The 16088-nt window shown below is 42.7% G+C and overlaps 1 protein-coding gene across 1 annotated transcript; it reads left to right on the top strand.

Annotated features, from left to right (window-relative positions):
- The first annotated feature begins 367 nt into the window (after positions 1–367).
- LOC117081998 (40S ribosomal protein S12-like) lies at positions 368–858 on the top strand. Its single transcript, XM_033208430.1, has one exon. It carries the CDS (start codon positions 429–431, stop codon positions 825–827), a length of 399 nt encoding a protein of 132 aa, XP_033064321.1. The 5' UTR covers positions 368–428; the 3' UTR covers positions 828–858.
- Positions 859–16088: the final 15230 nt, after the last annotated feature.

Here is a 16088-nt window from a genome sequence, read left to right as displayed (position 1 = left end):
GACAACGTGGTGTTCAGATAAAGAGAGTGTTTGAAAATAGCACAGAATGTAACTATATTGCCGTGTTACAGAGAATATAGACACTGATGAATTTTAAGTCTTGAAAAAATATATAAGTATACACATTAAAATTTCATTAACACTAATAGGCTAGAAATGCAATAAATAAACTTCATATCAGTAGAAAAAAAATTTAAAAACTGAATGGACAGCATAGCTATACACCATTCTGTGATGATAGTGGCCCTTGGGGTGTGGACTGGGAACACTAGGGTTGGAGGCTAAAGAGGATTTTAGTTTTAACTCTAATGCTTTATTGCCTTAAAAAAATATGTCGTGATGACGCCTCTTTCCCTGCCGCCGCGGAGTGGCGCGGAGGCGGAGGCTTGGGTGCGTTCCAGCTTCCGCTTCACCCGTAACCCACCGCCATGGCCGAGGAAGGCATTGCTGCTGGAGGTATAATGGACGTTAACACTGCTTTACAAGAGGTGCTGAAGACCGCCCTTATCCACGATGGCCTAGCACGTGGAATTCGCGAAGCTGCCAAAGCCTTAGACAAGCGCCAAGCCCATCTTTGTGTGCTTGCATCCAACTGTGATGAGCCTATGTATGTCAAGTTGGTGGAGGCCCTTTGTGCTGAACACCAGATCAACCTAATTAAGGTTGATGACCACAAGAAACTAGGAGAATGGGTAGGCCTCTGTAAAACTGACAGAGAGGGGAAACCCCGTAAAGTCGTTGGTTGCAGTTGTGTAGTAGTTAAGGACTATGGAAAGGAGTCTCAGGCCAAGGATGTTCTCGAAGAGTACTTCAAATGCAAGAAATGAATAAATAAATCTTTGGCTCACACACAAAAAATATATATGTCAAGCAAATATGACAAAATTTGAAAAGTTAGTATTTCTAGGTGTTAACATTTCTAGGAATATAGATGTTTGTTACATCATCCTTTATACTTTCTCATGTTAAAATACCGCAAGCAAATATGACAAAATTTGAAAAGTTAATATTTCTAGGTGTTACCATTTCTAGGTATATAGGTTTTTGTTACATTATCCTTTCTACTTTCCCATATTTTTATTTTATTTCCCATTATCCTTTATACTTTCCCATATTTATTTAAAAAAAAAATGGAAAGCTTCTGTGCTTATTCTGAGCTGTTATCCAAGCGTGGGTAGAACATGAATGAATTCCAAAGCAGTCCAGGTTCAAGTCCATGAAGTCTAGCAGATCAGTTCAGCTCCCATCTGGAGCAGACACAGGACTGTGACGCATCCCCCATCTGTTATATACAGGTGCGAAAAATTCTTCATGGAAGAGAACTCCAGTGAACTTAAAGGGTCACCGCCTTTTAAACACTAGTAGTTTATAAAAGCCCCATTATCTTATGCTGTCTGTTGGTTTGAATTACTCATTCCTGGCTTCAGTGTGCAAGTAGTGGAACAAAGATATCAATATAGAAACTGCCATAGCTGGGGGTCAGCAGGGGGTTACCCAATTAGAGAACCCTTAAGAAACCACAGAAAAGAAAATAACTTCTCTGTCATAATAAGGACCCTCTCCATGGGAGATGGAACAATCACTCTGTGTGTTAGTTTTCTCTTGCAGTGGGTGAATCATGGAGCACAATGAGAAACAGTAGATTGTCTTCTGTGAATGATGGACGCTGGCGGCGGGTTGCCTGTGGGATTAGTTGTTCCCTGGTACAGCTGTTAGACAGCACTCCACCCACGCATTAGGGAAAAGGAGTTAGAAAAGACAACACAAAGGGCAAATCAGTGAATGGGCTGTGTTTGCATTTCTCTCAATGAACGTTTACATGAGAAACATTTTCCAATGCGCTGCAGGCTGTTGGAATACAGCAAGATCACGGTTATTGGCTTAAGGAAGTCCTGTAAATGTCCTCCTCATTCTTCAATGGTGGATCTTAGTCTCAGTGGTCAGAAGGCTTCCTCTTTATTGCGTAGTCAGGAAGGGCTCGGGGCAGGCACTGGATCTGGATATTGATGCTACAATCTCTACCAAAGACGGCAAAACCCCAACCCAGGCAGCGGCAGTGGGGATAGAGAATAGGTTATAGATTTGAGAGAGGTTTTAGAGGTAGAATCATAGGAATTGGTGGCTAGTTACCTATGCAAGAGTTGTGAGTCGAGAAGTATTCCAAGATAACCCCAAACTTTCTTGCAATCCTATCAATTAACTTAGGAAATGAGAAATAGTAGCGCTAAAGGAGAGATGGGGGTGGCAGGCAGAACAATTAGATGAAGTCTTGGAGACACCGAGGAACATATGGACTTTCATGGGGGTAGATCTGGTAAGAAACTGGAAATGTGCAACTGGAGGTTACGTAGAGATCAGGAGATGGCAATTTAGAAATCACAGGTGCAGTGCTGGCGGCTGATTCACAGGTGTGAGTGGGACTGGCAAAGGCAGCATGTGATGTGGTAAAAGGGCTGAGAGTCCTCCAGTCAAAGACTTCTCCCAGCTATGGGGGTTTCACGGAGTAGCTTCCTGAAAGGGACTGTGAGAGTGGTAAGCAGGTGAGACCCCGGCCCCCATTTAAGTATAGATCAGCACTTTCTTGTTTCCAAAGTAAGATCTCTACATTAGACTTCAAATGAAGAGAGTGTCTCACGGCTCCAAAACTTTTCTGAAAACCCTTGCTCTTGTTCACAGATTGGCTGAGGCTCATTAAACTTCTCCCGTGAGGAAAGGAAACACTTATACACTGCTGGTGGGAATGTAAATTAGTTCAGCGACTGTGGAAAGCAGTCAGGAGATTTTACTTTTTTATTATTACTATTATTATTTTTTTAATTATTAAACTTTAAGTTCTAGGGTACATGTGTACAACGTGCAGGTTTGTTACATATGTATACATATGCCATGGAGATTTTTCAAAGAACTTAAAACAGAGCTACCATTTGACTCAGCAATCCCATTGCCAGGAATATAAATCATTCTACCATAAAGACACAGGCACACATATGATCATTGCAGCTCTATTCACAACCGCGAAGACACACAATGTGCCCATCAATGGTGGATTGGATAAAGAAAATGTGGTACAGGCTGGGCGCGGTGGCTCATGCCTGTAATCCCAGCACTTTGGGAGGCTGAGGTGGGAGGACCACGAGGTCAGGAGATCGAGACCATCCTGGCTAACACAGTGAAACCCTGTCTCTACTAAAAATACAAAAAGAAATTAGCCAGGAGTGGTGGCGGGTGCAGTGAAACCCCATGTCTCCTAAAATACACAAATTAGCTGGGCATGGTGGTGCACGTCTGTAATTCCAGTTACTTGGGAGGCTGAAGCAGGAGAATGGCATGAACCCAGGAGGTGGAGCTTGCAGTGAGCCGAGATCGCGCCACTGCACTCCATCCTGGGCAACAGAGCAAGATTCCATCTCAAAAAAAAAAAGAAAGAAAGAAAATGTGGTACATATACACTATGGAATGCTATGCAGCCATAAAGAATGAGATCATGGCCTTTGCAGCAACATGGATGATACTGGAAACCATAATCCTGAGCAAATTAACACAGGAACAGAAAACCAAATACTGTGTGTCTTCACTTATAAGTGGGAGCTAAACAGTGAGTACCCATGGACATAAAGAAGGGGACAATAGACACTGAGGCCTATTTGAGGGTGCAGAATGGGAGAAGGGTGAGAATCAAAAAACTACCTGTCAGTTATTATGCTGATTACTACCTGGGTGACCAAATTATATATCTGCCAAACCACTACAACATGCAATCTACTCATGTAACAAACCTGCACATGTACCCCTTGAACCTGAAGGTTGGGAAGAAAAAAAAAACTCCAGTGGAACAGGCCAGGGCATACCAGTTTCTCTGCAGTCTGAGCGTTGCTCCTGGCTTTGGGGTTGGCAGCCCTAGCCCTGGTGGAGCCCAGCTGGTAGGACCCCAGGGGCCAAGGTAGGCAGGGAGGGGAAGTTGTCACAGGTGGTCTATCAATAAGCCCACACTGGGATGGGGAGGATGAGGAGGCTTAGAGGAAGTCAGGTCCTGGCCAGGAAGATCTCAGGGTGAGATCGGATAAGCAGGGTAAAGACAGAGTGAAGCACAAGCAGCCACGTCCATTTCCGGGAAAGTCTAAGTGAGAACATCCCAAAGTGTGAGGTTCGGTAAGTCGGTGGGTGGAACTTTGTCCTCAAACAGGAAGCACGTGCCATGTTTGGCCCTGTTTGAAGAGACAGGGACAGTAGCTTTAAGACTGAGCCTTTCTTACTCCATGGCTGAGGGAGTCATTGCCCAGGGTTGCATCATTTAAGGAACTCTGAGAATGTCACTTGGACAGGAGATTAAGCTTTTACCCACTGTCTCTAATCATGAAATAAAAGTGCAAATACCCCTCCCTTACACTTACCTTACATTTGAAATAAAAATACCTGATTACATGGTGGCTCACACCTGTAATCCCAGCACTTTGGGAGGCTGAGGAGGGAGGACTTCTTGAGGCCAAAAGTTCAAGACCAGCCTGGACAACAGAGTGAGAACTCATCTTTACGAAAAAAATTTAAAATTAGCCAGGCGTGGTGGCAGGCACCTGTAGTCCCAGCAACATGTGAGGATGAGGTGGGAGGATGACTTGAGCCCAGAAGTTGTGGGCTGCAGTGAGCTGTGATTGTGCCACTGCACTCCAGCCTGGGCAACAGAGCAAGACCCTATCTCTAAAACAAATAAATAAAATTTTAAAAAGGCCGATTGTGGAAGGGACAGGAAAACTAAAGAGAGTTAGAATCAAGCCTTGTCATAAAATTGTGGAACTCATGGGATCGTCTGTGATCTGGGAACATTCAAGGGTGCTAGAAGTTAAAAGGCAGGAGAGCCGGGACTGTTGAAAGGCCAGTAGATTGGGGCTGGAGTTGGGAGGAAAAACTGTTTCTGCTGCGTTGGTGTCCTGATCCAGCCCAATGGCACCAACTTCATCATTTGAACTACAAATCTCTTCTAAGTCAGAATCCTAGAGTTCAGTGGGAAACCTCCCTTCCCACTCACATTTCCTGACCCTCTTCCTTTCCTGTTTGGAAAGCTCTGAGGTTAGTAAACATGCCTTTCAGTCTGTTGCATACAGTTGCCCCCTGCATTCCACCAGCTGCTCCCACCTCTGTACCTGGCTACTCACCTGAGCTCACTGCAATTTCCACCACAAAGATGGCTCCAGTGCTCCAGGCAATGAGAACCCCATTCTTTGTGGACTGAACTTCAAACATCTCTTTTTAAATCTTTCTCTGCTCAGGATGATTTATTTTCCCTACCCTTTGTCTTTTATGAACCCCTCTTAGGAATATCCCTGTAAGCTAGGTCTTGCCATTTTAAAATCCTTTTTCTAAAAGAATAGGTGGGGAATGTTCTCTCTCATAGGTGGGAATTGAACAATGAGAACACTTGGACACAGGAAGGGGAACATCACACACCGGGGCCTATTGTGGGGAAGGGGGAGGGAGGAGGGATAGTATTAAGAAATATACCTAATGTAAATGACGAGTTAATGGGTGCAGCACACCAACATGGCACAAGTATACCTATGTAACAAACCTGCACATTGTGCACATGTACCCTAGAACTTAAAGTATAATAAAAAATTTTTTTAAATAAAAATAAAAGAATAGGTGGGGGGAAGGACTTTACAAGCCACGAATATGATACCTCCAACGTCATAAAAACCCCAGATTCATAAACATTTCAAGTCTCCTAGAAAGAAATACCTGGGCAACCTTAATATTCCATTCCAATGCTTAACAACTTTTATCCTAACCTGTCTCTCTTTTCATTATTTCTACATTTCAACTTTTCTGATACTGTTGGGATCCAATCGTGTACCCCCCAAACCATTATCTTTTTGGTTTGATCTTTAAAGTCTTTGTCTCGATACTTTATACTAAAAAATGCAATATAAAAATTAATTGCCTTGTGTCATGGGAAGCCAACCATTTAAAATGTTGTCAACCTGCATTATTACCATGAGCATGATAATAAAGTTTAGGATGAATCATGAAAAGCAAAATTAGAAATGTACTCAGATGAAAGAGCCAGCAGGAGTTACAACCAAGCCTTGTAATGAAGGCATTGAACAGATGACGACATTCTAAAATGCCCATTTGTTTTTGACCAGATGCAATTGGAAATAATGATAGGTCTATATAAATTCAACCCAAGTTCTTTTTTCATTTCAGCTTACATGATGATAGAGCCTAAGATGCACATATCTTCTGCCTCTGCAAATATTCCAAAAGCAAGAAAGAACATTTGAAAGGGGCCTTTGCACCCTAATGATACATCTCTCCCCAGCATCTCTCAGCAAGAATGATACTTGCCAACTCCTTTTCGTAGACATCAGAAAGGAGCATTTTGCTAATGAGAATGTGTTATATGACTGGAAAGGAAATATACTCTTCATGACTATTGGAAGAAATACTAGAATCAAAGTCAGGAAATCCGGGTCTTAATCCTGGCTCTGTCATAAAAAGACTTTGGTCAAATCATATAAGCCAGTCTGTGTTCACTTTCTTCATCTGACAAGAGGTATTTTTTTAAAAAAGCAAACAAAACAAAACAAAAACTACTTGCCCACCTATCTTATGGATTTACTGCGAACATATCTTGAGAAGTATAAGGTATCCTAGCTGATTCTTACTCTCATTATTGTTTATAGCCTCCTGGCCTTATTCACCTAAACAGATTACATGAAATTTCCTCACCTCCTCCCCTAAAAAGGGCAGTGCCATAAATTTAATGTATGTAAAAACAATCTGCCCTGACGTGACTGAACAGGAATTAGACGTTGAACTGATTTAGAATTCACTGTTCTCTCTGACTCTAAACCCTGTAATTAGAGTAAGCTATAAACCGTGGTGCAGCATAATTTCTAGGAGCATTCTAGCAAATACCAGAGAATTTTAGAGGGAAGGGTCCTCGGAGATCATTGCTTCCAACCTTTCATTTTACAGATAGCAAAACTGGGAAGGTTAAGAAGCAGCAGTTAACGATGATGTTGGACTTGGATCCAGATTCCTGATTCCCTGCCTTGTGGACTTTCTTGTTGAAAAGCTACCCATTGACCTCCCACAATTCAGTTGAATTGATGTGTTGCGTCAAATACCCATTTAGAGATTTCTATCACAGCTAGTGTTTCTTTCTGCCAACATAGGCCTGTCACATAATAGTGGCAGGAATTCCTCTTTTCTTATTGGCTTCCATTATAAAACTAGAGAAATGCTTTCCTGGAAAAGTCTTTCTGGTAGGTTGAGTTGCTGATGCCTCCCCAGTGATACTATCTGTTCCTTGGAGGCAGACACAATGGCGCACGGAAAAGACCACAGGTTTGGACTTAGAAGAAAAGCCTTGGAACCGGGTCTTGGTTCTAAGTCTTTGTAGTCGAGATCTTCGGGGAAAACTTGGTCTTATTCTGAGCAAATTTTCTCATCTGGGGAATGAAATAACAATTCTGAAAACACTTTGTTAATTATAAAGTATGGTATAAATACTGGTGATTATTGCCTTCAAAGCCCAACAAAACACAGTGTGTGGCAAGCTGCAAAATTGACACTTGTTTAAAAAAAAATTTGGTCCCAAGTTACACAACTCGATGGCTTGGTAGGCATTGTGGGAAACCAGCAGACTATTGGTATCCACATAACAGTTTTTTGCTCCTTTCTTATATTTTGAGTCTCTCCTCGGATTCTAACTTACCCTATTTCCATCTCTGACTCACTAGAATTTTTTCTGTGCCCTGCCATGACCTGGCTTCCTATTTTCAGTAACTGAGATTTGCTCATTACTCAAAGCTCACTTGGGTAGGCCTTGCACATATAGAAAAATACACTAAGGGAACGGTGCCATATTGGACTGTTCATTTTCCTTTGGCTTGCCGGTAACAGAAACTGAATTCAAACCCTCTTAAGCAAAATGGGTGATTCACTGAAATGATACTAAGACAGCTCACAAAATTTAAAGTAAAACCAAATAACCGGGAACAAGGACTAATGTGTCTCCTGTCCCACGGTTCACCTAGCTTCTGTCACTGAGTTGGCCTAATTCTCTCTCACTGCGGGCAAGTTCCCTGCACATCATAGGAGATGGCCATGGCATGTTACTTTGTGACTAGAGAAACATCAGCTATGGTTTGAGAAATTTTAGAGCAGGACTCAAAGTAGCCTAGCTGTGGTCTGATGTTGAGGAGATAGGCTCAGGTTCTATGAAACAAGCCTGGGCATACAACTCAAGTGGACCCTTTTAACCTCCAACCAGAATAATCGGTTCAAAGACGGGTTGGAGCAGTGGCTCACACCTGTAATCCTAGCATTTTGGGAGGCAGATCACAAGGTCAAGAGATTGAGACCATTCTGGCCAACGTGGTGAAACCCCGTCTCTACTAAAAACACAAAATTAGCTGGGTGTGGTGGCATGTGCCTGTAGTCCCAGCTACTCAGGAGGCTGAGGCAGGAGAATTACTTGAACCCAGGAGGCAGAGGTTGCAGTGAGCCGAGATCGCACCACTGCACTCCAGCCTGGGAGACAGAGCGAGACTCCATCTCAAAAAAAAAAAAAAGAGAGATAAAGACCAGCCTGGCCAACATGGTGAAACCCTATCTATACTAAAAATACAAAAATTAGCCGGGCGTGGTGGTGCATGCCTGTTGTCCCAGCTACTGGAGAGGCTGAGGCAGGAGAATTGCTTGAACCCAGGAGGCAGAGGTTACAATGAGCTGAGATCTTGCCACTGCACTCCAGCCTGGCGACACAGTGAACTTCATCTCAAAAAAAAAAAAAAAAAAAAAAAAAAAAGAAGGGTGTATCCTTTCAAAAGAAGTGCACAACTTCTGCTGAGCTGTCAGAAAAAAAAATTGATGTATGCCACAATTTCTACGGCCTCATTTTTCGCCTCTAAAAGCAGAGCTCTTTACTAAACAAATACATATAACCACTAAAGACCATTAACTCCAATCTGACGATTGAAAAGAATAAAAGTACCTACTTATAATAAATTAATTTTTGAATGAATCATCTATCATATCAATAACTCTTAGCAACCTAACAGCTATGCTGTACAAGCATATTGGGGTATATTGCTTTGGAAGAGTCATGGCACGTGTAATACTTTCCCTTCCACCTCGTTTGTCTCTTGCTTTACCTGAGTCCTCCTGCATCCAGGGAACCAAACTCGCATCTGAAGATTTAGTTATAGTTCTAAGACTGCTCATAGAGTTATAACTGAAGTCCTTGCAGGCAGTTTCTCTTTGTACTAATAGAGTTGACTTTGACTTTTCTCCACAGCAGAGGCTCTCTAGCTTTCACATGCACAAAAATTACCTGGATAATGTGCTGAAATACGGGTCCCCTCACCCAGTGGTTCCCAAGCTTGTCTGTTCATCAGAATTAACTAGGAAACTGTGAAGTATCTCGGAGGCCAAGCTGCATCGCAGATCCATGAAATCCCTGTCTCTGGGGGTGGCGTACAGGCGCCAGGAGTTTCTGAAGTTCACCAGGTACTTCCAATGTTCAGACAAGTTCAAGAACCTGATATGGTTTGGCTCTGTGTCCCCACCTAAATCTCACCTTAAATTATAATCCCTAAGTGTCAGGAGGTGATTGGACCATGGGTATAGTTTCACCCCATGCTGTTCTTGTGATCGTGAGTGAGTTCTCACGAGAGTTGATGGTTTTAGAATGTTTGGCAGTTCCCCCTTTGCTCTCTCTCTCTCCTGCCGCCATGTGAAGAAGATGCTTGCTTCCCTCCAACTTCCACCACTATCGTAAGTTTCTTGAGGCCTCCCCAGCCATGCGGAACTGTGAGTCAATAAAATTCCTTTCTTTATAAATTACCCAGTCTCAGGTAGTATCTTTATATAATAGCAGTGTGAAAACCGACTAATACAGAACTCCTGCCCTAGCTCTGACTCTACATTGGAGCCACCTGAACCGTTTAATGAAATAAAAGCGCCTGGGACATAGCCTAAACCTAAAGCCTAATTCCAGTCTGGGTGGAGGGAGAATGGGGTTTGGACATGAACATTTTTTTAAGATCCACAGCTGATTAGTCTTAACCCTCCACTAGAGACTACGATTGGGTCTGGGGTGGAGCCCAGATATCTGCATTTTATTAAGCACTCCCCTCTATCTCCCCAGTGATTCTGACTCAGGGGTCTATACCTCACTTTGAGTATCATTTCACTTAGACTCTTGCTGCACAAACAAACAGCACTAGCATCTCCTTGGAGTTTGTCACAAATGCAGAATCTCAGGCCCCACCCCAGCTCCCACCACCTGAATCAGCATCTGTATCCAATTTGAGCTTAAATATCACCAGTCTAGAGGTGTTCCTGAATACTGATTGCATGTCGGAATTATCTGGAGCTTTAAAAAATGTGGAAGCAGGATCCCACTCTGACAGACTTTGATCTAATTGGTTGGCAGTGGGGCATCTGGATTTTTTTTTTTTTTAATTGAGACAGAGTCTCACTCTGTCACCCAGGATGGAGTGCAGTGGTGTGATCTCAGCTCACTACATGCAACCTCCTCCTCCTGGGTTCCAGCAATTCTCCTGCCTCAGCCTCCTGAGTAACTGGAATTACAGACATGCACCACCATGCCCAGCTAATTTTTGTAATTTTAGGAGACATGGGGTTTCACCACGTTGGCCAGGTTGGTCTCGAACTTCTGACCTCAAGTGATCCACCCGCCTCGACCTCCCAAAGTGCTGGGATTACAGGCATGAGCCACCACACCCAGTAGGCACCTGGATTTTTTTAAGCAGCCAAAGTTGAGAACACTTCTAGAAACTCTGCTGTCATTCATTTAACGATCATTCAGTTCTTTTAGTTAGACTTAAAGATTTCAGTTATATCACTGACCTCTTTAGATCACACTGGAAAATTTCAGATCAGTCATGATAAATCAGTGTCATGGCTTGAACTCGTCTAAGTTCATAACAGCAAAGCATGCCGCTAATGCCAATGAAAAATATGTTTCAGCTAAGGGTTTTTCTGTTTACATACAGTTATTCCCTCATTTCTGACCTGTTTTAAAGATTATTTCCTTTTTTCATTACATACACATGTAAAAGTCTTAAGCAATAAAGCATAAAAGACCCTAAGAACAAAAGTTTATGGGGATTTTTTTGTAATATATTCCAAAGTTCAAATTCAGTCTCCTGGAAAATCACATAAGGGCCTAGTCATGAGACAGAACTAATGAGAAGGGCTTATCTTGTCTCCTTCTGTTTACTTTGTAATAGTAATGTAATTTGTAATGGTGATAAGATTCCTGAAGGATGCCATTAGAGCTGAACAAGGGTTGAGATCTGAAACTGAATGTGTCAGTCCAATGCCCGGCATGTAGTAGGTGCAGTGAATGAACATTTATTTCTTCTCAAAACTTTCTCAGCCCTATGTCTGTGTCTCTTACGATATATATCCTTTCGGCCTGAATCACTCTCTCGGCATTGTCTTATTCTCTCCTTCCAGACTGAGATCGTAGGTTTCTCTTTTGTTGTTTGGTTGGGTTTTTTTGGGAGGGAGGAGGGGACAGGGTCTCGCTTTGTCTCTCAGGCTGGAGTGAAGTGCTGTGATTATAGCTTACTGCATCCTTAACCTCAATCAATCCTTAACCTCAAGCAATCCTTCTGCCTCAGCCCCCCAAGTAGCTGGGACTACAGATTTGCCCCACCATGCTGGCTTCTTTCTTTCTCTCTCTCTCTCTTTCTCTCTCTCTTTCTTTCTCTCTCTTTTTCTTTCTTTTCTTTCTTTCTTTCTTTTCTTTCTCTCTTTCTCTTTCTTTCTCTCTTTCTCTCTCTCTCTTTCTCTCTTTCTTTCCCTCCCTCCCTCTCTCTCTCTTTCTCTCTTTCTCTCCTTTCTTTCTTTCTCTCTCTCCCTTCCTTCCTTCCTTCCTTCCTTCCTTCCTTCCTTCCTTCCTTCCTCCTTCCTTCCTTTCTTTCTTTCTTCTTTCTCCCTCCCTCCCTCCCTCCCTCCCCTCTCTCTCTCTCCTCTCTCTCTCTCTCTCTTTCTTTCTTCTTGACAGAGTCTTGCTCTGTCACCCAGGCTGGAGTGCAGTGGCTCAAGCTTTGCTTAGCTCACTGCAACCTCTACCTCCCGGTTCAAGTGATTCTCCTGCCTCAGCCTCTCAAGTAGCTGGGATTACAGGTGCCCACCACCACACCCAGCTAATTTTTTTGTATTTTTAGTAGAGACCAGGTTTCAACATGCTGGCCAGGCTGGTTTTGAATTCCTGACCTCAAGTCATCTGCCTGCCTCGGCCTCCCAAAGTGCCAGGATTACAGGTATCAGCCACCATGCCAGGACAATTTTTAAAATGTTTTTGTAGAGATGGGATCTTGCCCTGTGGCCCAGGCTAGTCTCAAACTCCTGGGCTCAAGAGAGCCTCCCACCTCAGCCTTCCAAAGTGCTAGGATTAGAGGTGTGAGCCACCATGCCCAGCTGAGATTGTAGATTTCTTTTGAATGGAGAACATGTCTTATTTATCAATCCCACCTTTTGTGCCAGGATACTATGTAGCATACAAATCAACCAACTGCATGTGTGAATAGTTCATAAGTAGATGAGATATTCCTTTGCACGATTTTCCTTGAAAGGTAAGCTGACATCTTCCTTACAGAGGTATTATTCAGACCGAGTTTTCTCAATTTATCTTCATCAGTCCCTGCTGAGTCCATCTTATTGGGCATCTCTTTAACCTGTCAATTCTGATCTGAGCCAGGGAATTCTGCTATGTGTGCAGCTACAGCCAGACTTCAGACATCTGAATGGCCTTGGTCTTCCTTATAGTTTTCATATGGCAAATAGATTCCTGCAGACCTGCTAATATGGAGCAGGGTAAATCAATTTCCACCTTGCCAGGTACTGAGGCTGAGGCTTCAGGAACACACTGCTGGTCACAGAAACTTCCTCATCTTTTCTCTCATTCCAAACTTAAAATAACACTGACTGTCTTACAGGACACCAGGAAGACTGCAAAGATCTTAACCTTGGTCTCAGGACAGACTATAGAATAAGCATCTGAGAGAAGAAATGGAGAGAGTGGGATCATTGTCTCTCTAAGAAAAGTGAGGATGATGTAGAAAGCAGGTAGTATAAGAAGAAGCAACCTCAGATAACTGAAATACAGTCACGTTTGTATTGAAACAACTTTCCTAAGCTTATTGGGATCCTGTAGAACAATCAACTTTTTGTGACTTCCCCTTCTATCATGTAAATAGTGATTATACCACATCCCCTAACAGGAAAATGTTCACTCTGCTTCCAAGGCAAACCAATTATTGAAATACAGCCATGGCCACATTCTTGGCCCATCCTACAGTGGAATTCAACAAGTGGGTTCAAACCCTTGGTGTGACCAAAAAAAAAAAAAAAAGATAAATGGAAAAGGAAGATCGCCGATTTTTTAGATCAAAAGGAAACTAAGTTAGCTATTTCTAATTTCTCTGTGAAACACTGGTTATATCTTACTCCCTCAAAAATAATTGGTGTTTCTCTTAGATAATGTGATTATTTATAGACTTCTACTGAATCTTTTATATTATCCTTTTCTTAGACTTCCAGGGCAGGCACAACTGGGCAAATAGTAAAAAGGTTTATTTTATTTTATTTTTTTACCTTGATTAAGTAAATTGTTTGCATACATGTGTTTAAAACAAAAATAAGTAAGAGAACGATAAAAATGCACGACTCGAATGCTGGCTGCCCTTGATGGGGAGACAAGAGGAGTAGGGAGAGGAGGGGCATACAGGGAAACAAAAGTCACAGATATTACTCCAGGCTTGAGTATGGGCAGGCAGTTCATGGGGGTTCACTATGTTACTATAAATAAATAACCTGTAATCCCAACAATGTGGGAGGCTAAGGCAGGAGGATCTCTTGAGCCTAGGAGTTCCAGCCTGGGCAACATGGCGAAACCTCATCTCTACTAAAAATACAAACAAAGAAACAAATTAGCCAGATGTGGCAGTGTCCGCCTGCTGTCCAACTACTTGGAAGGCCGAGGAGGGAGGATCGCTTGAGCCCAGGAGGTTGAGGCTACAGTAAGCTGTGATCACACCATCACACCACTGCACTTCAGCCTGGATGACAGAGCAAGATCCTGTCTCAAAAGTGAATAAATAAATAACAATAACAAGTATTACAAAAACTATTTTTCTCATTGTTCCACTTCTGCCTTTTAGGCAATTGCATTGGTGAGCTTATTCTGTAAGCAATTAAGCTTCTGACATTTTCCCCATTGATTCTCTTCCACAAGTCCAAGTGAGTAAATGGAGTCAAGGCCCACTTGGAGGCCCTGCAGCCCTCTCCTTTCTCACCCGTGCCTGAATGTGTGATGATCCCTGAACTGAGCTCGTGTGCTGTGAAGTTTGCACGACAGTGGGAAAATTCCCAAGTGTGGTTCTTATGTCAACTCTCCTTTACCAGTGAGCCAAGCCGCTAGGAAGAAGTTACGTTACTCTTTCTTATGTATATTGCACATCAGGCTCACTATGCGCTGGTTACTTGCCCAAGTCTGCTGAGACAGAACACTCACACACGCAAGTTACATGAAGCAGATTTATTACTTAGGCAGCAAGGGACAACAGAAACCTGGAATTCATGATGAGCCAGTGCCTCCCTAAGTCTCAGGAAAATTGCCCACAGCAGATGGAGTTTCATCTGTGTATGCCCCAATTGCGTCACAGCTGAGGGACCCGAAAAAGTATCCTGTCCTGAGTTTTATACCCTGTGGTTACAGCACTCATTAAACTAAACCATTTAAGGACATCCTTTTTCTAGGAGAGGCTGGAACAGAGCCCAGGCTGTTCCAGCCAGCTCCCCCTTATCTCAAGATATTGCATTCCCAACACACTCTTCAGTTATTCTTGAGAACAAGTAAGAAATCGGGAGAAATGGGTTAGTCCAAGGCCCTGAGAGAACTGACTTACATATATCTTTTTCAGAAATCTTTCAAGAAGGAGTGATTCTATAGGTGAATATGGGCATTCCTGGGGCTGGCTGTAATACCATGAAACACTGTAGAAGCTTTCCCAACCAACCTGTTTGATCGACTCCAGAAACATATCTGGTGCCCTGTAAGACAAACAGAACAATGGCCTGGGCTCCCAAAATGCTGAAGGTGATACCTGGCCTCTTCTCCTCCCAACTGTTGACTTACTTGCTTACTCGGAGTTACTTAATACCGTGTGATAACAGTCATAGTCATATAATTATGAGATTTAATTTTGAGGTAAGTAAAGTGTTGAAAACAAATATCAGAAGAGGGTTGTTTCTATAAACCTAGGTTGAGAGTTTTGGAAAGCTAGATAAATGTGAGTTGCAAAAACGAATCAAATTAGGTAAGGGTTAGCCAACTAAAAATTATTGGCTAGGAAATTCTAGAAATCTATGAGGAGTCTGCACTCTAGTTGCTTTGTGCTTGTCGTCAGCTTTATTCTAGTTGAAAGAGAGCAAAACTGGAGATAAAGCATGCTGCTTTACAGGAACGGGTTTTGTGAGCAAGAGAAAAAGGAACTCTAAGTAGAGGCCCTATAATTGGACTAAAAGGCCTCAATCTTGCATCAAAAACTTGGCAAATGAATATATAGTTTTACATGTCAAGTTCAAGTTGTCTTAAAGTATATGTATGTGTTCATCTGTTTTCACGCTGCTGATAAAGACGTACATGAGACTGGGCAATTTACAAAAGAAAGAGGTTTCTTGGACTCACAGTTCCACGTGGCTACAGAGGCCTCACAATCATGATGGAAGGCAAAGGGGAGAAAGTCATGTCTTCGGTGGATGGCATCAGGCAAAGAGAGAGCTTGTGCAGGAAGATTCCCGTTTTTATAACCATCAGATCTCGTGAGACTCATTCACTGTCACAGGAACAGCTCGGGAAAGACTTGCCCTCCTAATTCAATCACCTCCCATTGGGTTCCACCCACGACATGTGGGAATTGTGGGAATTACAATTCAAGATGAGATTTGGGTGAGGACACAGCCAAACCATATGAATATGTAACATTTTCAATGTTTCTTTGTTCCATATTATTACCCTTATTTTTAGTAACTGACCCGGGCGCGGT

This window comes from Trachypithecus francoisi, unplaced genomic scaffold (genome assembly GCF_009764315.1).
Source record: "Trachypithecus francoisi isolate TF-2019V2 unplaced genomic scaffold, Tfra_2.0 Lachesis_group9, whole genome shotgun sequence".
NCBI classification, from domain to species: Eukaryota; Metazoa; Chordata; class Mammalia; order Primates; family Cercopithecidae; genus Trachypithecus; species Trachypithecus francoisi.
The sequence above is the reverse complement of the archived record's forward strand: the minus strand, read 5'-3'. Positions and strand labels throughout refer to the sequence as shown.

Bases quoted from the DNA above. Each gene is read 5' to 3' on its own strand.
- LOC117081998 (XM_033208430.1), top strand. From the start codon at position 429: ATGGCCGAGGAAGGCATTGCTGCTGGAGGTATAATGGACGTTAACACT.